This window comes from Falco punctatus, assembly GCF_963210335.1.
Source record: "Falco punctatus genome assembly, chromosome: 3".
NCBI classification, from domain to species: domain Eukaryota; kingdom Metazoa; phylum Chordata; class Aves; order Falconiformes; family Falconidae; genus Falco; species Falco punctatus.
Window position 1 is genome coordinate 75,258,839 of NC_137582.1, and position 22,463 is coordinate 75,281,301.

At 40.9% G+C, this 22,463-nt stretch overlaps 1 protein-coding gene across 20 annotated transcripts in view; it reads right to left on the reverse strand.

Moving 5' to 3' along the window:
• LOC308060006 (poly(rC)-binding protein 3-like) overlaps positions 1-22,463 on the reverse strand; it is a 528,829-nt gene that overhangs the window by 27,766 nt on the left and 478,600 nt on the right. For 19 of the 20 annotated variants that reach the window (XM_080378167.1, XM_080378169.1, XM_080378161.1 and 16 more), the window contains 9 exons: positions 20,456-20,479; positions 20,329-20,361; positions 17,630-17,746; positions 12,226-12,357; positions 8,163-8,291; positions 5,844-5,987; positions 2,465-2,521; positions 1,899-1,974; positions 30-82 (listed from right to left, as the gene is read on the reverse strand). In XM_080378167.1, coding sequence (XP_080234293.1) covers positions 30-82; positions 1,899-1,974; positions 2,465-2,521; positions 5,844-5,987; positions 8,163-8,291; positions 12,226-12,357; positions 17,630-17,746; positions 20,329-20,361; positions 20,456-20,479 — 765 coding nt within the window. The remainder of the gene's footprint in view (positions 1-29; positions 83-1,898; positions 1,975-2,464; positions 2,522-5,843; positions 5,988-8,162; positions 8,292-12,225; positions 12,358-17,629; positions 17,747-20,328; positions 20,362-20,455; positions 20,480-22,463) is intronic. The other variant, XM_080378165.1, reaches the window with a different exon arrangement.

Here is a 22,463-nt window from a genome sequence, read left to right on the forward strand (position 1 = left end):
AAAGTTATACTGACTATTGGTCCACTTACATCATTGGGAATAGTAAGTTCATGGGAACTGGTTGGAGTAGTGGCATCCAGTCCTATTCAGGGGACAGAGGGAGAATGTTACGCCAGTTGTTTGCAAGAAGGGCAAGACACAACAAATGATATTTTAAAGAAGGAAAGATACAGAAAGAAGGGAAAAAAAAAAGAAGAGAGTAGCAAAGAAAAACAGAGAACTGCTAGTGAAACAGAAAAGAAAGCAAGAGATGCAAAACTCAGAGGGCTGGACTAATTTTAAATTAGTCTTATTTTAATTAACCTTTAACCCACCAAAGCAACAAATGTCACATGAGATTTCACAAGGTCATAAAAAGCTTCTAGAAAATGAAGGGTTTCCCCTAAAAATAGTCTCTGAAGTTTTTTTAAACACATCAATTGAGCAATTAATGGAGAGCTGAAATTTGACCTGTCTGCCAGGAGTTCTAGAATACAGAAAATGAAAGTGGAAGTCAAATGAACAATTAGCAAAATACATAGATATGAAACAGAAAAATTAATATATTAAAATAAGGATGAGGAAATTAACCTAGGAAAATTTGGAAATTATATGGGGGATTAGTTGCTGAAGAAATGTTGGGAAGGGTAATATTTGAAGGGAAATGTACAAAATACTCTAAGCCGCATACATTTGTTTGTAAATTGGGTGGACAAAAGGAAAATGCTCAGGAAAAATGGAATTACTGCTCTAACTCACAGTAACATTGCAGAAACGTACATCTTGCAAATATAAACAGGAAAAAATTAAGGAGCAGCATGTTAATGACAACAATAAGGAAAATATAAAGCTAGGAAAGGCAATTTAGTATTACTCGTAGACATTTTATCAGATACATCATGAAGAAACAAAAGTGTGTTTTGGACGTCATGCCTCTTTCTCTCCTTTTCTCTTTTTTTGGTGTTTATTATTATTATTATTATCTGTAAAGATGTGCCAAAAATAGTCATTTCCAACTAGAAAAGATGGAAAAGAAATGCACTTACAAAGAAGTTACTCACCTTTTACTTATGTTTACATTCAGAGTTGCATATGCTTACTTTACATTGAATATAAAGCAATCAAGTTGCTCACAGAATTTGATGTATGTGATAAAATGTTATTTGCCATAGAAAGCATGTACCAGTACTTTATTTGCCATAGAAAGCATGTACCAAACTTTACGAAGTTTTGAGATGCCAAGCGTGTATGTAGTGAAGTACAGTAAAAATGAGTTATTGCAGGGTTAAAGGACTTCTCACTCTTGAATCAGGAATTTAACTTCAGCTTTAACAGGTATGGACCAAAATCACGGTTCCTAATTTAGCTAAATTTCCATTGCATTTTGTAGCTATATCTGCACATCTAGTAGGAAGAGAGGCACTTGTCCCAGCAGTGACAATCACAGATGTTCTTAAGACATTTAGGTCTGCAAGGAATTTGAGTTTCAGCGTGCCGTAATGTTTTTAAACAGTATTTCTGTGCCATGATAACATACTGTTTTCCTATGTTTGCTTCTTTCTGAACCACGTTATCAAACTGGCAATGTGACAAGATGCGCTCCCAAGTACTTCACTCGAGACCGACTGGTACATACTGTATGGTCCATAATAACTTTACAAGGACTGAACAAAAGAAATTCAGGGCTTTTAGCCAGTGGCACAAATGAAGCGGTTTTGATTAATAAATGTAACAAACAAAGCATGTTTTAGTAATGAAAGGAACGGTAACAGAGGTATGGGGGGGAAGAAGAGAGATTAATATATAAAAACAGAAGGATTGCTGGTCATTGACCACATTTATTATTAAAATGATGTAATGACCATGGGAAACAAAGCTGTTAAGAAGAAGGACATCCCCAGGGGGTCATGGGTACGTACCAGGGAAACCAGGGGTGGTCTGCCCAAGGGGAGTAAAGGGGGGATGCTGCATAGCCAACTGGTGAAGCTTGGTCAACTGCAGGGCAGGATGGGAAATTAGAACTAACCAATCAAATGGAATTATTTCAGAGCAGAGAAACCATCTTACATGTTCTAAAACTGGATTAATTAAAATTATATTGGAAAAAAAAAAAAAAAAGGTTTAATCGTTCATTCTAATCTACTGTAGAAAAAAACAAAAACCCTAAACTGGTTATAAATGACATCTCTACTGTTATTACATGTAATGGCTATTGTTAATATTTACTAATTACTGTAGAATTACATATTAAAAGAACTCAAATATATCACATGCAAAAAAGACCAAGATAACTGTCATTTGTTCCTGGGCCATTGTACTTTCTAGCAATTATTATGCAAGGCAAGAGATGCAGCTGAGCTAACTTGGCTACACAGTATGTTGTTCAGGAAAGGTGTCCTTAGGCCGTGTCTTTATTGTTAACTGTAGAAAGCAAATGTTGCCCGGAACAAATAAGAGGGAGAGGAAGAAAAAGGGAGTAATTTACATGTGCTGGACTCACGTCTGGATGAGGGATGGCATACTGCCCCTGAATCGTGAATGCCTGCAAACAACAAGCACAGTTGAGACACAGGTCAGTCAGGTGGGACAAGAAATGTTTCTGTTCTCATCAGAAAAGCTCCTCCTGGCTCCTTGGGTAAATACTGAGAGAAGCTTAATTGTCTTGTGCTTCTTGATAATGCTTGGTATGGTATGGAAATGTCCGTCAGGCTGCCCATGCACCTCTTGCAAGCAGGGGATGCCAAGTGCCGCTGCCTGAGCTCTGATGACCTGCCCGGAGCAGAGCTGGGGACACTGCGGGAGTTGAGGAGGATACATGCCAGCCGGCTCTGAGCCACCTCGTCTGGCTACCAGCAGCCACAGATGTTAAATGCCAGCAAACACGTACACCCCGCGGGGCTGGTGCCCCAGGCTGCCATGCCAGCAGGTACATGAGCACATGTGCTGGACGGCAGCCTGTCCTGCAGTGCCTGGGCACGGGCCCAGGATGCCAGTTTGGAGATAGGAGCATGATGGAGACCCCCGGCGTGGTGGTCTTATCTTCCACAAGAAGCCAAATAGCCTCCCTCCAAATCTAGCCTCTGCACCACCAGAGCAATGCAAGGGGTACAGTTTCTGGTATCTCTTCTAGCAGTACCGGGGGTAGGTGGGGGAGGCAAAAGAAGCACATGAGCGAGAAGGGATATGGTGGCGTGCCTGGCACCAGTGAGCACAGCCTGGCTCTGTTCAACTCTCTGTAATGGCCTACAAAAAAAACCTACAGAGAATTTATAATTTTCTATTATATTCTGTAGGGCTTTTCTGAAAGTAACGGCATGTCAGAAAAATATTAATGTGTTTGTGCTTAGGCAGGAAAGCAGAAGGACGAATTATAAAGTATAAATATTTGTAGTGTGAGAATTATAAACAGGAACAGGGCTGATTAGCTTAGTTTGCAAAATGCTTATTTAACAAAAGGCCTCTTAGAAAGTAATGAATCCTGCAAATGATAAAACAATTAATTTAATGGAGTTCAGATATTAAAACCTTTAATGCCTCAACTGCTTGACGCACATTTCTGCAGCAGAATTTCCCTTCTGGAGAAGAAACATTTCATTTACTTTTTAAATCAGTTACAAAGCAAGGCCACAGTCAGGCAAACATGCACAAGAGCAGTTTTCAGGCAGAAGTACGTGTGACCAGGCTCAATAGGATGCTCATGGGCAAACATACGCATGTGCATCTTGTGGGGGGTGGCTATTGCTGATAGTTTGTAAATAACAAAAAAAGGTTCCAGACCACCAAACCAGGTGATCACTGCCATCAGTGGGTCTTAAGCAAGCACATAATCAATCAAGCAAACCGTGTGTTTAAGTGTTTTACTAAATGAGGACAACCTTAAGGAGATGTTACACTGCTTTGCTGAATGGGGGCTCTGTGTGTAGCCAGGCACAGGAGCAGCCTCAGAGGGGTTATAGCTGGAAACGGTGCTGAGCAGGGGCTTAGGTGAGCAAACTGGGTTTGGAAACCATGCTTTGGTCTCTGACTCTCGTGCTGGATCACGAGTGTCCTTTCTGATCTTGGCTTTACTTCAAACCCAGCTGAGGGAACATCTTAAGACATCGTGGACAAGATGGGTCTTAAATTTTCTTTCCCAGTAAAAAAAAAAAAAGCTCCTCGGTTTTTAGGCTCCCAAAAAGTCATTCAATTGATTAGGTTGAGAAAAACTGTCTTTGACTGCTTTACCCCTTGGCAGAGGAACCGTGTCCTTCTGTGGCTGAAGCATAGCAAGCACAAGCCTTGTAGAGGCTACTGAGACATCTGTACTGTAACATTTCACTAAGGGCATGAGCTATGGGTCAGCTTTCATCAAAGTCAAGGGCAACTTTCCTACTGACATAAGTAACAGCAGGAATGATCTGGTCTACAAATCTTCCTCACTTTAAACCACAAAACTGATATAAGACATAAAGCAAAGCTGTACCCTGTGAGTACCCACCTAGACAGCAATGTAGCACAATGAGTAGAAATGTCCAATTTGTTTCTACCAGGCAGGAATACTGTATTATTTTTTTTTAACCACTGCATATGCTAAATGTAGGTAAGGGGCAGAGCAGGGCAAGGCAATGTTCATCTTCCTTTCAGTTGTGAGATGCAATACGGTATCGAAGAAGCACAAGAGAATTAAAAGTAATACTTAAAGCAGAACCCCCCCAACTTGTTAAGGAAAACAAGAAATTTGAGTTTGCTAGTGTTGCTTGATATGCAAGCATTAAACAACCCAAAACCTTTAAAGATGGCCATGCTGCAATTTAGAATGGAAAAATAATTTATGATAACATAGCCAAAAGGCTGGATGGAATTAACACTGCTGACTGAATTTTATTTTCAGTATTAATTTCTACTTATGAAACTTGGTTGAAGTGTCTTTCTATACTGACGTCCAAACACACCTTAAGCTTTTTCTTAAAAAGTCTGCTTAGTCAAGAACAGAACTTCAAAGCACACAGAAAAGTGCCTGACACACTTTCTCACATCAACAAGGTTGCATTAGAAAAGTGAGAACGTTTTTTTAACTGATAAAACTGAAGATGACAAAGAGCTATTAGGCCTTAAAATAGGACACTTTCAATTATTTACACAAACTGCTCAGAGCACTCTAGCAAACAGTTTCAATAATTTTGAGTAATCTTATACAGAGACAGTCTGAAAGCGATGGCAATTACAATACTCGTAACATGGGCTGCCTCATATATACACACATATTTCTTAAAGGAAAGCACTGCAGTGTAAACTTATATATGTGTGGAGTAAATTATTCTGAACTTTCAGCCATAGACCGATTTCTGGAAAATTATTTTAAATTTCAGTTCAGCTTTGGTCACTAAGGAAGCACGTTTCTTGTTTTAAGACAACTAAGGGTGGTAGGCTTACCAGGAACTGAAAGCTACTACATCCAGACTATGAAAATCCGCATATACATCCCAACATATTATTTCAGAGTAGAAGGTAAAACTCTGAGACAAAAATTCAGAGAGAGGTCATTACAAGGGCCTGTCAGACACAACTGCTGTTTGATCATCTCTGAAAACTGACAAAACTGCTCACACTGCTAGCGGAGCTACAAGTTAAGGTGAAAAAAAACCCCAACCTCTACAATAAGCAGTTTCATCCCACTCAGGGAGCACTTGATTTGGACACCTCTCAGTTTGGGCAAACTTTTCTTAATTACAGAAGTTAATTTTAAATCTCGGTAAAATACCAGTCATCACAATTTTACATCAAGTTTGCAATGCAGTGTTCTTTCCCGCAAACTGTAAGCACACAGAGTAGACAAAGCACATCAATACTATACCAGGCAAAAAGAGTAAAAGTTGAAAACTAACAGGCGCTGGCTGAGGTTGGGCCAAGACGGTGTGGTTTCCAGCTGAAGCCAAAATGGTGTCTGCTCTTACCTGGCCACCTGCAAAAATGATAGGTGCAGAGGCAGGTTTGGGACGGTAGGGGATGGTGGCACCTTTGGGTGGGGACTGCAGACAAAAACACAAAGCGATCAAAATGCAGAATGAAGCACAGCTCACATTAAAAAAAATCACTCCTTATCTTGGTCACCTCAGACAACAAGGCATGCAGGTGACCCAGCCCAGCCCAGCCTGCCCTCCACCCCATCAGCCCAAAAGCAGGGCAGAGGCCAGCTGTCCAGGCTTTCAGGGGAAGAGCCAAGGTCCTGGCTGCACAGCTGAAACAGGCAGCGCTGGCACTTGTGGCTTCTTTACCGCCATCATTGGATGAAGCTATGAAGCCTCATTAAGCATGTCAAGGCATCTCGGGAAACACAGACAAAATTTTGAGATTTGTTGATGTTTTGGAAGCGTCTGGCCTGTGGTCACACTTTAACACAAAGCACATCTCCCGCTTATCAATCTTTCCTACACTGCTACAGATCGAGGTTTCTTGTTTTACCAACTCAATTAAGTCAGCTGTTCAATTGCAAATTACCAGCCTGATCCTGCCTTTCTTCTGACTCAGCTGTAAGGATGGAGACAAAATCCTCCTGGCTTCACCAGGAGCGTAACTACGGCTTTCATAATGCATGACAAGGGAGTTTGTTTCCTATTGCCCAAGGCAAGGACCCAAAGGGAAAACCCCTAACCCTAACGGGGTGTGTGTGTGTGGGGGGGTGGGTGTTAACTTTCTCCTTGTAAATAAAGGAGCAGCATGTGTCTGTAAAAAAGGCTTCAAGCTGTCTGTGCAGCACCTGGCAGAATTGTGCTCTGATTTCAGTGCATTAACTACAACTAAAGAAGGTAATGACAATATCACCTCCATTAACTAATATCCTACAATTGGCTATTTTGTGTCAATGAAAGTGTTGGTTGACAAATTAAATATATGCTGCAAATTAGAGCACATTCATTTTCTTAAATGAAGCAGCAAACCATAGTTACGCCAGTGTCATCTGGATGCTGCTTGTGATTTGCCTAATGCTAAAATTAAGTATTTCTTATGTCAAAATTGGTTGTTTGAAAAGTGGCTCTACCTGTGGGAAAATGGGACTTTCTCTCTCTAATTTTGGGAAGTGGCTTCTCTCATCTTCTTTAGCAAATAACTATTTATTCCACAAATGTCACTTGGACAACAGACTATGCTGTGTATTTACAAAGCTGATAACTACTGCCATCATGTACTCCATCTTTAACAAACTAAAATGATTTTTTAATATTATCTTTCTGTTCTCTTGCATTTTTATAAAGAAATTTCTTCTTTACAGTAGTCCAGCAAGAACTGAAGCAACAGTCACTTTTTGCCGGTAAAATACCGTGGATTTTTAGTTTTTATGCTTTTATTTGCACTAGGCAGTATGACATTTTGGTGCAAAGGCTGTATGCAACCTGGTGCACTGCATACTTCTGAACAGCCAACAGCCGTAGTGCTGTCTCAAACACTCTACTGTTTCTCTCCTCTTTAAAGAATAACAGAACAGTAGGGCGTCAGAGATCATCATGAGACAGCCCTTGACTAGACTTAGGTAAAATACCAAACTAAAAAGAAAAACCACAGAAAATTTCCAGCAGAAAAAGTGATAAAAACAGATATGTTTCATGTTCCTTGTCAAAAATTATGGTTACTAGGTCTAAATATTTAATTTTGATTTGCCAAAATATTTTTTTTTTTCAAACTTCTACTCAACTTAATCAGTTGAGAAATGTACTTGCACAAAATTATGGGCATTTTCAGGAAGGGTTAAAATGCACAGATTGTTATATAAATTAATTTTGTATCACTTCATCTAAGGGCTGAAAAACTGCTGTCAAAAGGAAACATTCTGGCCTTATGCAATGACCTGACCCTAAGGAATCAAAGTGTCCTGGTAAATCTAAATTATGCCAGGCAGAATTATTTCTGTTTAAAACAACACCTCGATCTTTTCTGTCCTGTTCTGCATCAGAATCAGAAGGGGCTGCAGCTCCACGCTGGATCTGGTTTGTTGTTTGACAGCATCATGACAGCCCTAGTCTTTGATTGCTAAACCCTGCCGTGAGAGGCTCTCAGACGCGAGGAAGGGCACAGTCTAACAGAGTCCTCTTGAAATCCCTGGCATGGGGAGGGCAGGCAGCACCCCTGGGGGACCCAGGGCAATCGAAAATTAATAATGTGTTTGAGCATCTCCCGAGTGAGAGGTGATACGCCGAGTGCTCACTTACCTCCAGCATAACCACGCATATTTGTTTCACACACTGGATAATGGCGTCAGGAGTGCCTGATATAGTCACTGCGCGCTCCGTGGAGTTTGGCAACATGTCCCCTGCTACCTGCACCTGGGCTCCTGTGGACTTGAGCAGAGACCAAGCAAAGAGAGCGTCACCGTGGAGCAGACAATGGCACCTCTCAAAAGCCAGTGATTGACTGATGTGATTGATAGAGGTGATGCACCTCTAAACTTTTTGTCGTGTCTTTGCTTGATATGTGGTAAAGCATGTATGTAAATCCAGGCCTAGACAGGGTAACTGGGGTCTGGCAGGACATGGATTTGGCTGTTCAAGCCAATTTGCAAACACTCCCATCCTAGGAAGATTAACAGAAGCTGTTAATGAATCAAACTGTGACCTGAATTTCAGGACAAGTCTTTTAACCCTCTCAAAGACAGACAGTTGCAATGCTGACTAAAAACCAAAAAAGCTGAAATGAAGTACTTTTCAATAATAAAAAAAAAGAGAAAGGAAAAAAATACTGAAAACTGAAGAACATCTGCTAATGGAACATGTTGCAGATAAATGGCTCTTTAATCTACTGACGGCTGACTCGTGTCTCTGGATGAAATTTTGGGCTGCCTTATGCTCTGGAATATCTCAGGATGGTACAGAAGCACTTCTAAATTGTAATTAGTGTTGATTAAATATATGCACGTCATCAACTTTTAGCTCATTAATGAAGCCAAGGAGGTAAATGAGCAAGTTTTGTGGGTTTTTTTTGGTTGTGGTTTTTTTTTTTTTAATTTGATCTTGGCACTAGTGTATCTTAGCTAACTGAAAAAAACCCATACCCAAAGAAAGAACAAAATACATGAGGTCAAAACAGTCCCTAGCATTATTTCACAAACATCCTGGAAGACCTGCTCAATCAACAGAGAAAACCCCAGGCATTTCACATTGAGTTATCATTTTCACTTATTACAAACAAAATATATTCCTGACTGTTATTGCAATGCAATAGTCTGGGCTTTTTTTTAAAAAAAAAGTATTTCAGTAACCATTGACTTTGTGTCAGTCAGCAAGGAGTTAATTTGTTTTCTTGCTAGTTACATACAAAGTGTTATTCTTCTTTCCAAAGACTGATTAAATTACTGATTGCATCTTCTGTTCAGTAGTGCTGTTTAAGGCCAGAATATCAATTCCTTGCTCTGTAATAGGCTTTGGAATTTTGCCATCATTTGATCAATCAGTCATGCTTTGCTTTGGTTTTTTTTGTAATCTTATCTTGAAAACAGTACTGCAACCCTACATGTTGTTCCTGAGCATATGACTGAACACAAAAGACCATCCCTTGTGCAATTGACACTCAGTGTGTTGTGTGATGATGAAGTTAGACCGTATCTCGAGATGGATGCTCCTTTTTTTTTCTTTTGATCATATTTGCTGTTTAATGTACAGTTCTGGGTATCTGTACATCTAGAACAAAATACTCTGCCAAATAATGCAGTCATTTATGCATTTGCTTCCAGTGCCAATCTTGTTTATTTTTTGACTTTGCTCATATGCCAGCAACAAAAAAATCAAGTAATGTTTTGTCCATTACCCTTATGCTTAAGAAAGTGTGCAGTGTGACTTCTTGCTTATCAGCCTTATCAAAACACCTATTTGGCCAAACACTATCCTTTTACTTCTTTGTACTAGATTAATAGGTGATGCTTATGAAACTGCTCACCAGAACAATCACTTCAGTGATTTAATGTATGCAGACCAACAGACCCATCTCACCTTTAAAAACCTATGTCCTAAACCCACTCACTCCGTGCTTTAGATGAGGTTACCAATATTTAAAATGAAATCCAAAGTATTAGCAGCTGTAAAACCTAGAGCTCACCAGCACACGCTTCACGCTCATGCCTGCTCCTATTTTAACACAACTAAGAAATCAGCTGGGTTCCCGCTGCCTGACAGTTCTCCTGGACACCTAACAGATCTGGAGGACCATGAGAAATCACGTCTCATGGCTGAGGTTGCCTCCGAATGTGTGCTCTGACAGTAGCTTTGCCTTCTCCAGTGGCAACACTTTAGCCTGGCTTCCCCTGCTGCCTGCCAGGGTGAGTGTGCAGCTGCTTGGCAGGCTTTCTGGCTGACCCAGACACCAACTGCTGCAAACACCAACAGTTCATTGGCTGTCCAGCCTCTGAGACAGAAATGTGCCCTGCATCAGGCAAACTGAGCACCTTCCTTCCACCCAGCAATGCACTTCAACACACAAGTATCTTCTCCCACCTATACAAAGTTCTCTGACAAAGCTTTTTTGGGATTAAAGAAAAAAAAAGAGAAGGTTCCCCTATGACCTTAGCATCTGCACAGAAATATTGTTTTCTTCCCCTTAGCATCAACAAGTGACTCCTTTCTGCCACATGTCAAAAGCTGGTTTGACAATAAGGACTGCTGACAGGCACAGCTCCCAGACTCTGATAAAAAAATAAAGTAACAGCATTCCAAGAAAAAAAGAATCCAATTTGTAATTGCCTTTTATTTGTAGGTCTCAGTAAGCACAGAGACCCCTTCAAATGGCAGGGCTCTGAAATGTTCTGCGAGTTTACAGCAGACAACCTATATATGTTTTCATGAACACAGTTTACAAAGCAAGAGGCACGTGGAGGAGCAACATGTTGTTTGCTTGGCAACAAAACCTCTGAAACAGCTTTTGGCAGCTGTTGGCTATTGGAAGCAGCATGCACTGCTATTACGTCCCTGTATGCAAAGGACAGAAAAGACCCTTTCAGTAGTGGCCAAATCCTGAAAGGTGAAGATAAGCTTTGAGAGGGAACTTTGTTAAAAAAAAATCCTGGGACAATAAAATTTGAATCCCAATGAAATAATTTGGAAGAACTTGAAAATCAACTGGAATCACACCCCTAACTGTCCTCTATGATCACCTTTCCTTCCAAGGCTACCATAAACTAACATTTCATAGCAAATACTGGACATACTATTTTGATCAAAGCATTTTCCACTCCTTCCTGACATTTGATCAAATTTTCTTTGACAGAAAAATATCTGGTAACATTTTTTACATTTGAAATGACACTTGAAAGCTCAATAAAGCCTACTGTCTTGGATTTACATTTTAGATAAAAAAGGGAAGTTTCAGTTTGGTAGAGCCTGTCAAAAGCTTTTGTTTTGACAGTCAAATATAAAAATGGATCAGCATATTATTTTGATATTCAACACCTCATTCTATGTTGGAATAAAAACAAATTTAGGAGTACTGTCACTTTCTCCAGAACAAAAATCCATTTTTCTGAAATGTCCTGTTCAGATTTTCTCCACATAACCATGTAGGTACCTAATTTTCTTGCCTGACTGATTAGAAACGCTGGATCCTGGGCTTGGCATGTGCTATGTTGTTGCAGTCATACATGGAAGAATTAAAACTGGCACCACATGATAATTTTTTGCATTTTTTGGTTAGAGGAAAAAGTGGCTGCTAGCACAGCACATTGAATGAACACCTTCAGATACAGTCTGGATTAAAAAAAAATATGTTTGGAATACACAAAATCAGGTCACCTGTGGCACAGTGAGATTAGGGAGAAACAGGAAAGGAGCATGAAAATCAAATACCTATACAAAGTAGATCAAGTGTTTGACCTACTAACCTGGACTCCCCAGTGCTACTTGGGCCTTTCCCTGGCTGCAAGGGTGGTAACTGCTATGGGAATGGCTGCAGCACTCCGGCCTGGGATCACCTGAGTATTGCTGGGGAGGGGGCTGCGCCCAAAGAGGAACCTGAAGAGCCATTTTCTGTCATTAAACTGTTGTTTGCTAAATTGTGCATCAAAGACCAACACATTGTAAAGCTCTTTCTTTATTTCACACGTGGTCTTCAGCTTTGAGGAAAATACAAGGGTGCAGCTGTGCTGGAGCCCTGCTCCCCCCAGGGCAAGGCTTTTCACTCAGCACATGCTCATGTTCATGCAATGAGCAAAGTGCAATGGATGGTGCTGGCAAGGCATGCTGTGGTAGAACTGAGCTAGCCTGTGTCCCCAGCAGACATCCCAAGACTTACCTCCCTGATTTCTTTGATTTTGGAACCTCCTTTTCCTATAAGGGATCCACACTGACTTGCCGGGACGACGAGCCGCAGTGTTACAGGTGGTTTGCTTGTCACCGTGCTGTTTGTCATTGAAGCGTTTATGTCCTGCAATCACAACGTCAGTGAGAGTTAGCAGAGGATTTGTCATTCCTGGTAAGCACTGAAGGTCTCAGAGCAAATGCCCAGGCTGTTCGTGGAGATCTGGGGAGCATGCAACCAGTCGTAGTTTGTTTCTGTTGCAGGAAAGCTGCTGGCTCTGCCTGTGGTGCACCATAAGCACGAGCTGCACAAGCGGCTTGTGCCAGAGGAACCCTTTTGCTGTCTGGCATTGCAGGTCTATGCTGCAGGACCAGAGGACAGTCTCTAAGGCAAGACTTGGAGGAGGAGGTGGTATCTCAGATTAGATCAGCTGAAGCAGATGGAAAAGGCAGAGGCTTTTGAGTTCACAGGCCACCAAATCCTGATTTGGATTCTTTTCCACCATCTCAATGAGAAACATTTCCACCATACATGTCTTTACATTTCATGCAATGTCTTGTCAGATTTGATACAGAGAAAAACGGTTAAGAAGGGAATGACAAAAGATTCTATAAATAATCTAAAGCAAAGAAAATCAGATTATTTTGATAAATAGTTTGCTGCACCCCAGGTTTAAGTCCTCTTTTGTAGCAGATCCATAAGTATTTGTAGTGCTACATAATTTCTAATATTTTTTCCCCATCACAGCTAGGTATAACCAGAGTACAAAGAGCTCAGCAGAACAGCAATTACCTGTATCCAGATAACGTAACCTATATCCATGTATCTCATTATCCAACGAGACTACACTATATGGTCTCATGAGCATTTCAATATACTACTTGTTGCAAGGTGTACATTGTTTTAAATGTATTTTGTTTGTTCAAAATCTTCTAGGCAAGAGAAAACAATCCCTCTAAAGTCTTCATCATGAAGGAAAAGATAAAGTATATCCTCCCACTGATCGATGGGATGCTGTTGAGAGCACTTAGAATCACAAAAAAAGCCATGAGCTGCATGGCACTTGTCCAACAACTTATGAGAATCTCAGTATGGTTTGCTAACACTAGCTGTGTGCTGAAAAGACCATCTCATCCATCAGTGAGGTGTCATGGCACAGATATTACACCCTTCACAGAAACGCTATCCGAAAGATTAGGACAGAAAACATGCATTTCATATTCATCCAACTCATTTATGATGCAACAAGAGTTCCAGCAGACAGAACTGATAGCATTCCCTACATTCTTGCTTATGAAGACTACCACTTGTTAAAAAAAAGAAAGAAAAAAAAAAAAAAAAAGCAGCCTGTACTGCGTGATCGGGCCCCCAAAATAAAAAATAAAAAATAATAAAAAAGAAAAAGTACTTCAAAGAACTCTGCACACCTCATTGAACCAGTGTGGAAGCTCAGTGACACCAGCACTGATTCCTATAGCACCTCCACATTTGTGACGGCAGCATTCTGTCCAATAAATGGCTTGGTGTGACCTTGCTCAGCTTAAAAGGAAGAAAAAAGTCTTGAACAGAATGAGGTATTGCTGCATGCCAAATTGCTGCATGCCAAATATCAAATCATTCCTCTGCCAGCCAGTAACGCACATTTTGTTTAGTGCCCATGTCAGTGAGGGATTGCAATCCAAAATAAAGCAAGCATGAAAACAGAATTTTGCAGCACCCAAGTATCTGAAATAAATCCCAAGTCATGCTGATTTTTCAGCTGAAAGATGCCAGCTCACTACATCACGTTTGTGTCAGGTGGAGGCACAGGATCATCCAGATGCAGGTAAACAACCCTCTTCAGCTACACAGCACCACCCTGATGATGTCTCCCATTTCCATATGTGGCCTGGCCTCAAAGCTTTCACTGCACTTACTGTCTTCAAAAGCACTTCACAAAAATTGAAAGCTGCTATTCTCTTTATTTTTCTCCTCGTCATTTAAAAAGAGTGAAACCTAAACATGCAGGCTTAGCAGTATGGAGTGCATAAAGGAATCAGTCCACCTTAAAAACATAACAAAAGAGAAATGAGCAGAAAAAAATCCCCGCCAGAGCTGCAGGTTCCCAGGTAGGGCTGGCTGGAGACTTTCGTCTTTCAAACTGGGAGATTCCTATTTCTTTAACCTTCAACTTTCTGTGGCACTGCATCCATTTCCTCAGGGCTCTGGCAGGCACGGGAGCCAGACCTTGCATGGCTTTCTGCCTGCTTGCCTGGGCTGCTCCTCAGCCAGGACAGGCTGACTGGGAGCCTGGAAGTGGTGTGGGAGAGCCAGCTCCCACTGTCGGAGCCCTGCGGCATCCCCAGCTCTTGGCATCCCAGAGTCACAGTGTCTAAGGCTTCCCAAGGCAAGCAAGCCCGGCAGCTCAGAAAAGCTCTACCAAACTGCTGATGAAAAAATCAAAATTCTTCTTTACTGGTTTTTAAATGAAATGTTGAACCTTCCAATTTTCACAGCAAGTATGAGTCTGTGAGGTGGGTCCTTACTTGTTAGTGACCACCACAGGATTTACCAAGAGTTAATGTCTGTCAAAAAGAGATCTCAATTGCTTTTATCACCTTCCTTTTCTCTCCTCCTTCTTCCTAGAGCTGAGAAAATTCTTCATAAATGTTTGCAGATGAACAAGGATTCTGCCAAACTTTTTTTCATTTGTTTGGAGAAGGTCTGACCACTGAGCCCTGCCTGCTGGTTATTCCAGCGCTTAACTACCGTGTGCTTCCAGTGGATTATGCAGACCTACACCCAAAGCTAGAGCTGCCCCACTCACCGGTGAACGTACAGCTGCATTTCTTGGGTCTCAACCTCCAGTCTGGAAGTCACTGCTCTAAAATGTCCTCTCCTGCAATGTCAGTGGTCTGCCTGGGTTGGTGCCATTTTTAAATAACACTTTTTCCTTTGCAGTGAATTTTAGTTGTTTATGTAATTACCTGCCTAGCCTGTAAATTCATCATCAGGCTGCTAGAAAATCAACTTTTATTAGGAAGGTTGTCAAAGCAGAGTGATATAAGGCTGCAGAGCAACCACACAGAGAATACTCTTCCAGATTTTTCCTTTTTTCTACCTATCTGACACATTTTGAGGTTTTTTTTTCCAACATTAGAAAAACATTCCAGGGCTCCCGTGTCTTCCTAGATCTGTTTATCCCCAGCTATACAGCTGTAGGGTTGAAATTAAGGATTCAAGGGCTTCATGTCGAATTGCTTCACGTGGGCATGCACAGCAAATACCAAAAAAATCTCTCAAAGTAGCAGTCTCACACATGCATCTTTTTTGTTCTGTTTGAAGGTAGCTGGGCCAGGCACTGTCTGCTCTGGGATTTTCAATTTTTTAAATGACTGAAGAAATCTCCAACAAAAACACATGCATGAAAAATCACATTTGGCAGCTAGCTCATTTGTATTTTCTGAAACAGTACTTTATTTTGCCACCAAAGTGTTACAGTTACCTTATTTTATTGACAGGAATAACTATAGGAAACCTAACTGATTATGAGAGGCATATTTCTTTGCCATTGTTCTTTTAAATATATCAGAAGCCAGTTTTATGAAAACTAAATACAGATATTTCAGAATATATAACCTCAGTACCTGATCTGCAGGGAGCACCAATAACTCTTTGCTAATACCCACACGAAGGGTCCGGACTAGCCACTAAAATCTACATGGGTAAATACGCCTAAAATCCAGTCAGATGGCAGCATTTCAGGTTTCTTTGCCTGTTACTAGCTACAGCACTTTCAAAGACTATGTCGTGTTGGGTGGTGGAGTGGGGATCTGATGATGTACAGCATTCCATGTTTTTATGAGCAGCGCAGTGTTATTTCCACCGGGTACTTGTTTTGGTGGGAACTGCCAGGGATTCTCTCCGTTAATGATTCCCTCAGCATTTTTCAGGATAAGGCCCTAAGCAGAATGCTTTCTGGGTAGAGAGCAGAGAGACTGCTCTCTCTAGGTTTCCATGGACTGAAGGGTATGGTACCATACGTGACGCTGCCTTTTAGGCCACAAGAAACAGAGACTGGTTCAAGATGAGTAAGAGATAAGGCTGAGAAAGAGATGACGAGGTGCTTTTAAAATTGGGCTGGACAGAATGTGGTTCTGCAGGATTTAGCCTCAAAATCATTATCTCATTAATATTGGTAAGGAAAAAAAAAAAGCATTCTTACAAAATGTACCACACCACAACATTAAGGTTCCAATATCCTCCTAGGAAAACAGGAAGATCTGAAAATCCATGAAGGATTGGAGAAATATAAATGGGATTAACATCTGCAGTATAAAAAAAAAGGGTCATTTGTCTAGGGGCTGCCAGGAACGTCTGTCCAAACCAAAGAGGCTCTCACTGAGAACACCTGAGCAGGAGCTAGGGACACCTGCCAGGCACAGCACAGCTGTGTGCAAAACACTACACTAGTAGGAGGTGAGGCATTTCCAGCAATGGTAGGGATTTGTTAGCCTGATAACACCCCTCTAGTTCAACCACTGATGGAGAGAGACAGCCCCTTTCTCCTGCTTCAGGTGATTCAGTCTACCTGTCTGAAGGCTCTCCCTTTAGGAGAAGCTGAATCACCTTCTCTGTGTTGGTGGTCAATTTGCCTCTGTCTCTCCAGAGATAACACAAGAGATGTCTGGATTAGAAGTGTGATTTTCAAAAGTAGAGAGAGTTAAATCCTGTCCTGAGTGACCAAGGTTCATGTTCTGTAGTGTGCTGAATTATCTGTGAGGTTTCCCATTGAAGTGCTGACCATATCTAATAGTAGTTGGTCCATGAAACTTGGGGAGATCCCAGCGCTTTAGGAACATATCTGCACAGAACGCTTATTCTACAGTAAATCGAGCTCTTGCCTCACTTACTCTTAGTGTTTTTATTTTAATTAATTTTAAAAGCCAAGCTTTAAATATGGTAATTGGTAATCATATAGTTTGTTTTCAAAATAAAAATTTTCTAGTTAAATAAGTTATATATTCATTTTGACATACATAAAATTTACAACAATACCAAATGGAATCATAGAAAAACAAAGCTAAAAGTTAGGCAATTACTTGTTTCAAATCAAACCCACTTTGGGACCAGAAATTTTCCAAGACATTTTTCCTACCATTAGTGCACATTACTAAAAGCAATTGCTTTTCCCCGAAGCCTCCAAAAAGCAAAAGAAATGATCAAACAGCTTGTAAATTGACCCATTATTTTTCTTCAGTGTTACTGCCAAAAGCATTTATAAAAATACAAGCACTTTCACTGCTATTAAATAGAACATTAAACAAATCATATTTAACATTAAAGCAAACATGAGAAAATTCAAACAGTGTTTTTATTTCAACTTGAAGAAAGAAAAAACCGTATTTTATTCGCTTACCTCTTCAAATTTTAGTGCAATCATAGAAAAAGCTTTAAAAATTGCATCTGTTGGGCCTGTTATTGTCACAATTCTCTCTGGACATGAGCCTTCTGAAATATTGATTCGAGCACCACTCTGTCAAAAAAGAACACATATTTTACAAATTTATATCTCCCAGGGAGCAAACTAAGTAGGATTAGGTATATAGTTTGGGAAGGAGTATCTTGAGGCATCTAATTCCCTCCCCAACAATCGCACCCCCAACATCATATAATTTCAGTATAAACTGATCACACTCCAAAAATCCATCAAACTGCGGGAAGCTGGATTCTGTCTGAATAAATACTTATACAGCCACCTTCGCAGTATGCAAACACCATCTCTGTAATTCAAAGCTGCAAATAATTGCATAATCAGGTCTTCTCCCTTCCCTCTTGCAGGGTTAACTGTAAGTAGGACCAGAGCTGCAAAATTTCAGACAATGTTGTTGTCTCCAGGGAGCCCTGACATCTCCTAGGAAAGAGGCACCTCTCTGGTTTGGATACCCAAAGGCGGTGCTCGATCTGTCTAGCTGGGGCATTGCGTTGCACTGTGGAGAAGCTTCCTTATAGACGTGTCTCATGTGAAGGCAGTCAATTAATATGCACTGAACGACCCTTTAAAGGGGTAGCGGTAGGACAAGCAGCAGTAACGGTGTTATCTCCTTAAGGCAGGGAGCCCGCTGGAAGGAGTTAGAAAACTGTAAGACTTGGAGACAAGCCAGGCTGGTTCTCAGGGATACTTAGTCCCCTTCATGCCACTACGGCAGCATGAAGAAAACACCTCAACTAGATGTAAATATATTTAAGAGGATCTTAGTGCAGATAATGATCAAATCCAGTTCAGGTAAGACCCACCCTACACTTTCCCTGAGGTTTCAAGCATGGAAATGTGTTAGGGCAGCCTAACAAGCCACTGAAGCCTCAACTCACTCACAAGCACTGACCTTCTTGAGGATCTGGGCTTGTAGAAAATGTGAGATAATCAGGGTTAATTTGGCCCTTTGCCTTCAGGGTTACCATGAACCAACCCATGTGTTGTGTGCCTGAGCCCTTATTCATGTGCATACTGCTGCTCAACAGTGAGATACCGTATTTCCCCAGTACAGAGCAAGACAGAGTTGCATTTCATTCCATAAAGATGGCATGCAACTTCCCACATCTGTCAGGGAAGTAAAAATAAAGTTGCATTTTGCTTTTAAAGAAGTACTGAAGAAGGCAGTCATTTAAAGGAGGACCAAGTTATCATGTGGAGACACAGCCTCTTAGTTCTGTGTTGATATAAAGATGCATATAATTTCTTTATTTTAAAAAAACAACCAAACAACTAAAGCCTCTTGTGGCCACATGTACATGACAGTAGGTTTTCAGGACTACAAGAAGAACATTTGATGCGTATCTTGAAAAAAACTAATCAGGGCTCATAACTCTTCTCTAAGATGTTTAACTCAGAAGTCAGGAGCATTCTACAATGATGGTTTCCCTTTTGTGCATGCAGTTTATCTCCAAAGATATCTCCCCATAGTCATACTTAATAATTAAACTAAAAAGTGTTTAATCAACTGGCAGGATTACCTAGTATATTGGAAACATTTTTTTTCCTTGTATTCTTTTTAAAGTCTTAGCAAATGTACTTATGTGTGAAAACATGGGTGAAAGCTCTTAACAAAAAAGGTGCTCTGAACTCAGCCTGACAATGAACTCCCTATTGTGTATATTTAAAGGTGGATCTCAACAATTTTCTTTACTACAAATACTTTGAGATTTCTCTGCCACAGACCTTCTATCAGCGTATAAAACAACAAAGCAGCTGACATAGTGATGTTCTGCAGATTTACCAGAACCAAACTGATCTTTCTTGAGCCATCCTCTATACAGTCTGCACTCCTAAAGTTATAAAGAGTAGGATTTGTCTTTTGACTTTTGCTTTTAGCACTGGCTTCAAAGAAGGAAAATTACATGGTAAGATGTGCTGCCTTGCTGGACAAGTGTGCGTCTGCCTTGCCTGAGCACAATCCTCTGAAGACAGTGCCGCTTGCTCTGCAGCAGGGAAAGAAGCCTGTGGACACTGGGGAAACTGAGGTTTACGCACTACCTTGTTTTAGTTAGCTATTTTGTGTTTGCAGCCTTTTCAAAGGATGCGAATAGCAGGCGTGCAGGTCTACCCTGACCACATCCTACCCACAGCAGCAAAATGATGAAAAGTTAAGGTTTTGCCAAGACATAGCAGAGGGATACTTTGCGTTATCAAGCCTGGCTCCAGCTCTGCTAGAGCTTGTGTCTGCCCTCAAACTTTACGTAGCATCATTCTAATACTTGGTTTCAGATTTTGGAAACACTGTCAGAGGCCAAGCCACATGCAGGACAGATGTTGGTATGCTAAATAAAGATACAGTGGTTTTAATGCAAAGAATCATGCTGGCTAAGCTGTTCCTGAGATAAGACAGCAGCAGGCCGATTGCCACGGGAATGGAAGACTCCATACTGCTGTGGCGATAAGGAGGTTACATTAACAACAATGTTTAATTCAGGCCAGCACGCTTATATACAATTTGCAAAGAATGGTGATGTTAAATTAACTGCCCACTTGATGGCAGTGTCGGTTTGCACACGCTGAATTTCCCCGTTCTCTGAACTGGAAAGAAAAGCAAGTGAAGAAGACATCAAGGCTTGTCTTACCTCCTCCCTCATCTTCTTAACTGTCTCACCTTTCTGTTAAAGAAACAGAAAAAAAGTTAGCCTGGGCCGATGAAGTCAACTGATACACAATATTTTGACATGAAAATAGAGAAAGTAATTTCCTGACCTTTCCGATAATGCTTCCAACCTCCTGAAACAGAAAAAAAGAGACAGTGAATGATATGATTCACTACAGAAAATAATTTGCTCTGCTCCTAAGCTATTTCACTATCACTTATTTCAAACCTGCAGTGTGAAGCAGAGCCCTCTTCCATTGCTGCTGTATATAAATATACTGTGTTAGATACAGAGAGGCAGACTAAAAATGTGGCTTTGCAGCTTACTGATCATGCAAGAAAACTACCTTTAACAGAAACTGATTTTGTGGTTACAGATCAATCCTGCTACTATAAACACAGATAAACCCCGTATCAGGCAACGAAAAGTTCAAAAATAATAGAACTGCACAACCTACTAGAGAAAATGGGATATAATACAAGCACCAAAATAATTGCTGATCTCTCTGAGGGAAGGCATTTACCCTCTTTACACCATGTAATAGCTAGAGCTGAATTTGCATGCTACCGAGTGTTATTGTGTAAACACCTGGTGGCCTGTCTTAATCTCCCTATTAAGCACTTACAGAACAATAACTGCTAATCACTTTTTAGGGATTTGGGAATTGCTATTTAGTTTCTACAATCTTCCATGAAGGGACAGAAAACACTTCGAAATGTGACTGTGAACATACAATAGGGGAACAATACAGCAGTTCTGGCAACATCCCAAGGGTTAAAAGCTTGGTGAATAAAATGAACAGGTAGCAAAAATGAAGATAACTCTAAAATGAATAATCTGAACGCATTACAGAAATCATCCAGGTGTGACATCAGACTGGAAATCATCTGATGGAGAGGAGACCAGCTAAAGGAAAAAAAGAAAAAACTTTCCTCTCCTATACTCGGATCATGAAGTCTACTTCAATGGTTAAAGACTGTCTCACGTGGCTGATCTGTCCCACACATATGATGTACAGTCCACTCCCTCCACTTCCTCCCATCTATATACTTAAGTCTGACCCGTCCTGAAAAAGTCCAAAGAATAAGACTTAAGAAATTGTCCTGCATTTCTCTATCCAGTGAGAGACCCATGATAAAGTGGTACTAACTTCACTCTGCAGTAGAGAACTACCTGCAGTGACCTTGAGAAAGCTATTTTTCACCAGTTATTTATAAGCTCATAATATGAAGCTGTTTGTGCTTGCAACTCTTCACATCCTTCTCACAAGATGTAAAGACTTTTCAGGGAGAAGAACATGTATCTCAATGAAGAACTTTGGCATGTGGTTCCTTTGCGCTCTCTGCAAGCCTGCACATAATGCCAGACAGGGGAGAACAGTCAATACACTGCTGGACAAGGCTGCTATTTGGAGTGACTTAGCCAGGTTGGAGAAAAGGGCTGAGTGAAACCTTAGGGAGCAGAACAAATTCAAATGAAAAGTTCCATGTCTGGGATGGAACAAGTCCATGCAACAGGACAAGCTGGGCAAAAATTTCCTACATGCAAGCTGGCTTTGCAGAAAAAGTCCTGAGGGTCCCACTGCACAACTCCAATATGAGTACATGCATGCACCGTGAGTACATTTCTGGTCAAACAGATGCTGGGTGGTATTAGCAAGAGCATAGCCAGCAGGCTGGGGCAAATGATTCTTGCTTTCTCCTTGTGTCTGTGAGACCATGACTGAAGGATTGTGCCCTGTTTTGGGCTCCTAGTACAAGACACACAAAAGGACACATGGAAGTGAATCCAGTGCAGGGCCACCAAGACAGTTAGGGGGCTGGAGCACAGGACACATGAGGAGAGGCTGAGAGAACTGCATTTGTTTGTTCTTAGGAAGAGAAGACTTGGGGGGGGGGAATCTTATTGTGGTGTACGATAAAGAAAGCAAGCGGCAACATCAAATGCCATGGAGAGCAAGACTCTCCATGATGATAAGCCTTGGAGACTCCTCATGTCTCACAGTTCCTATCTGCCCACTCAGCACATTCAGAAGTTTTACCTTGAAAACTTTTTCCATTCTTCTCAGTCACAGCTTTCAGAAATAATTTCTTTTGTAAAACAGACACTAAGGAGGT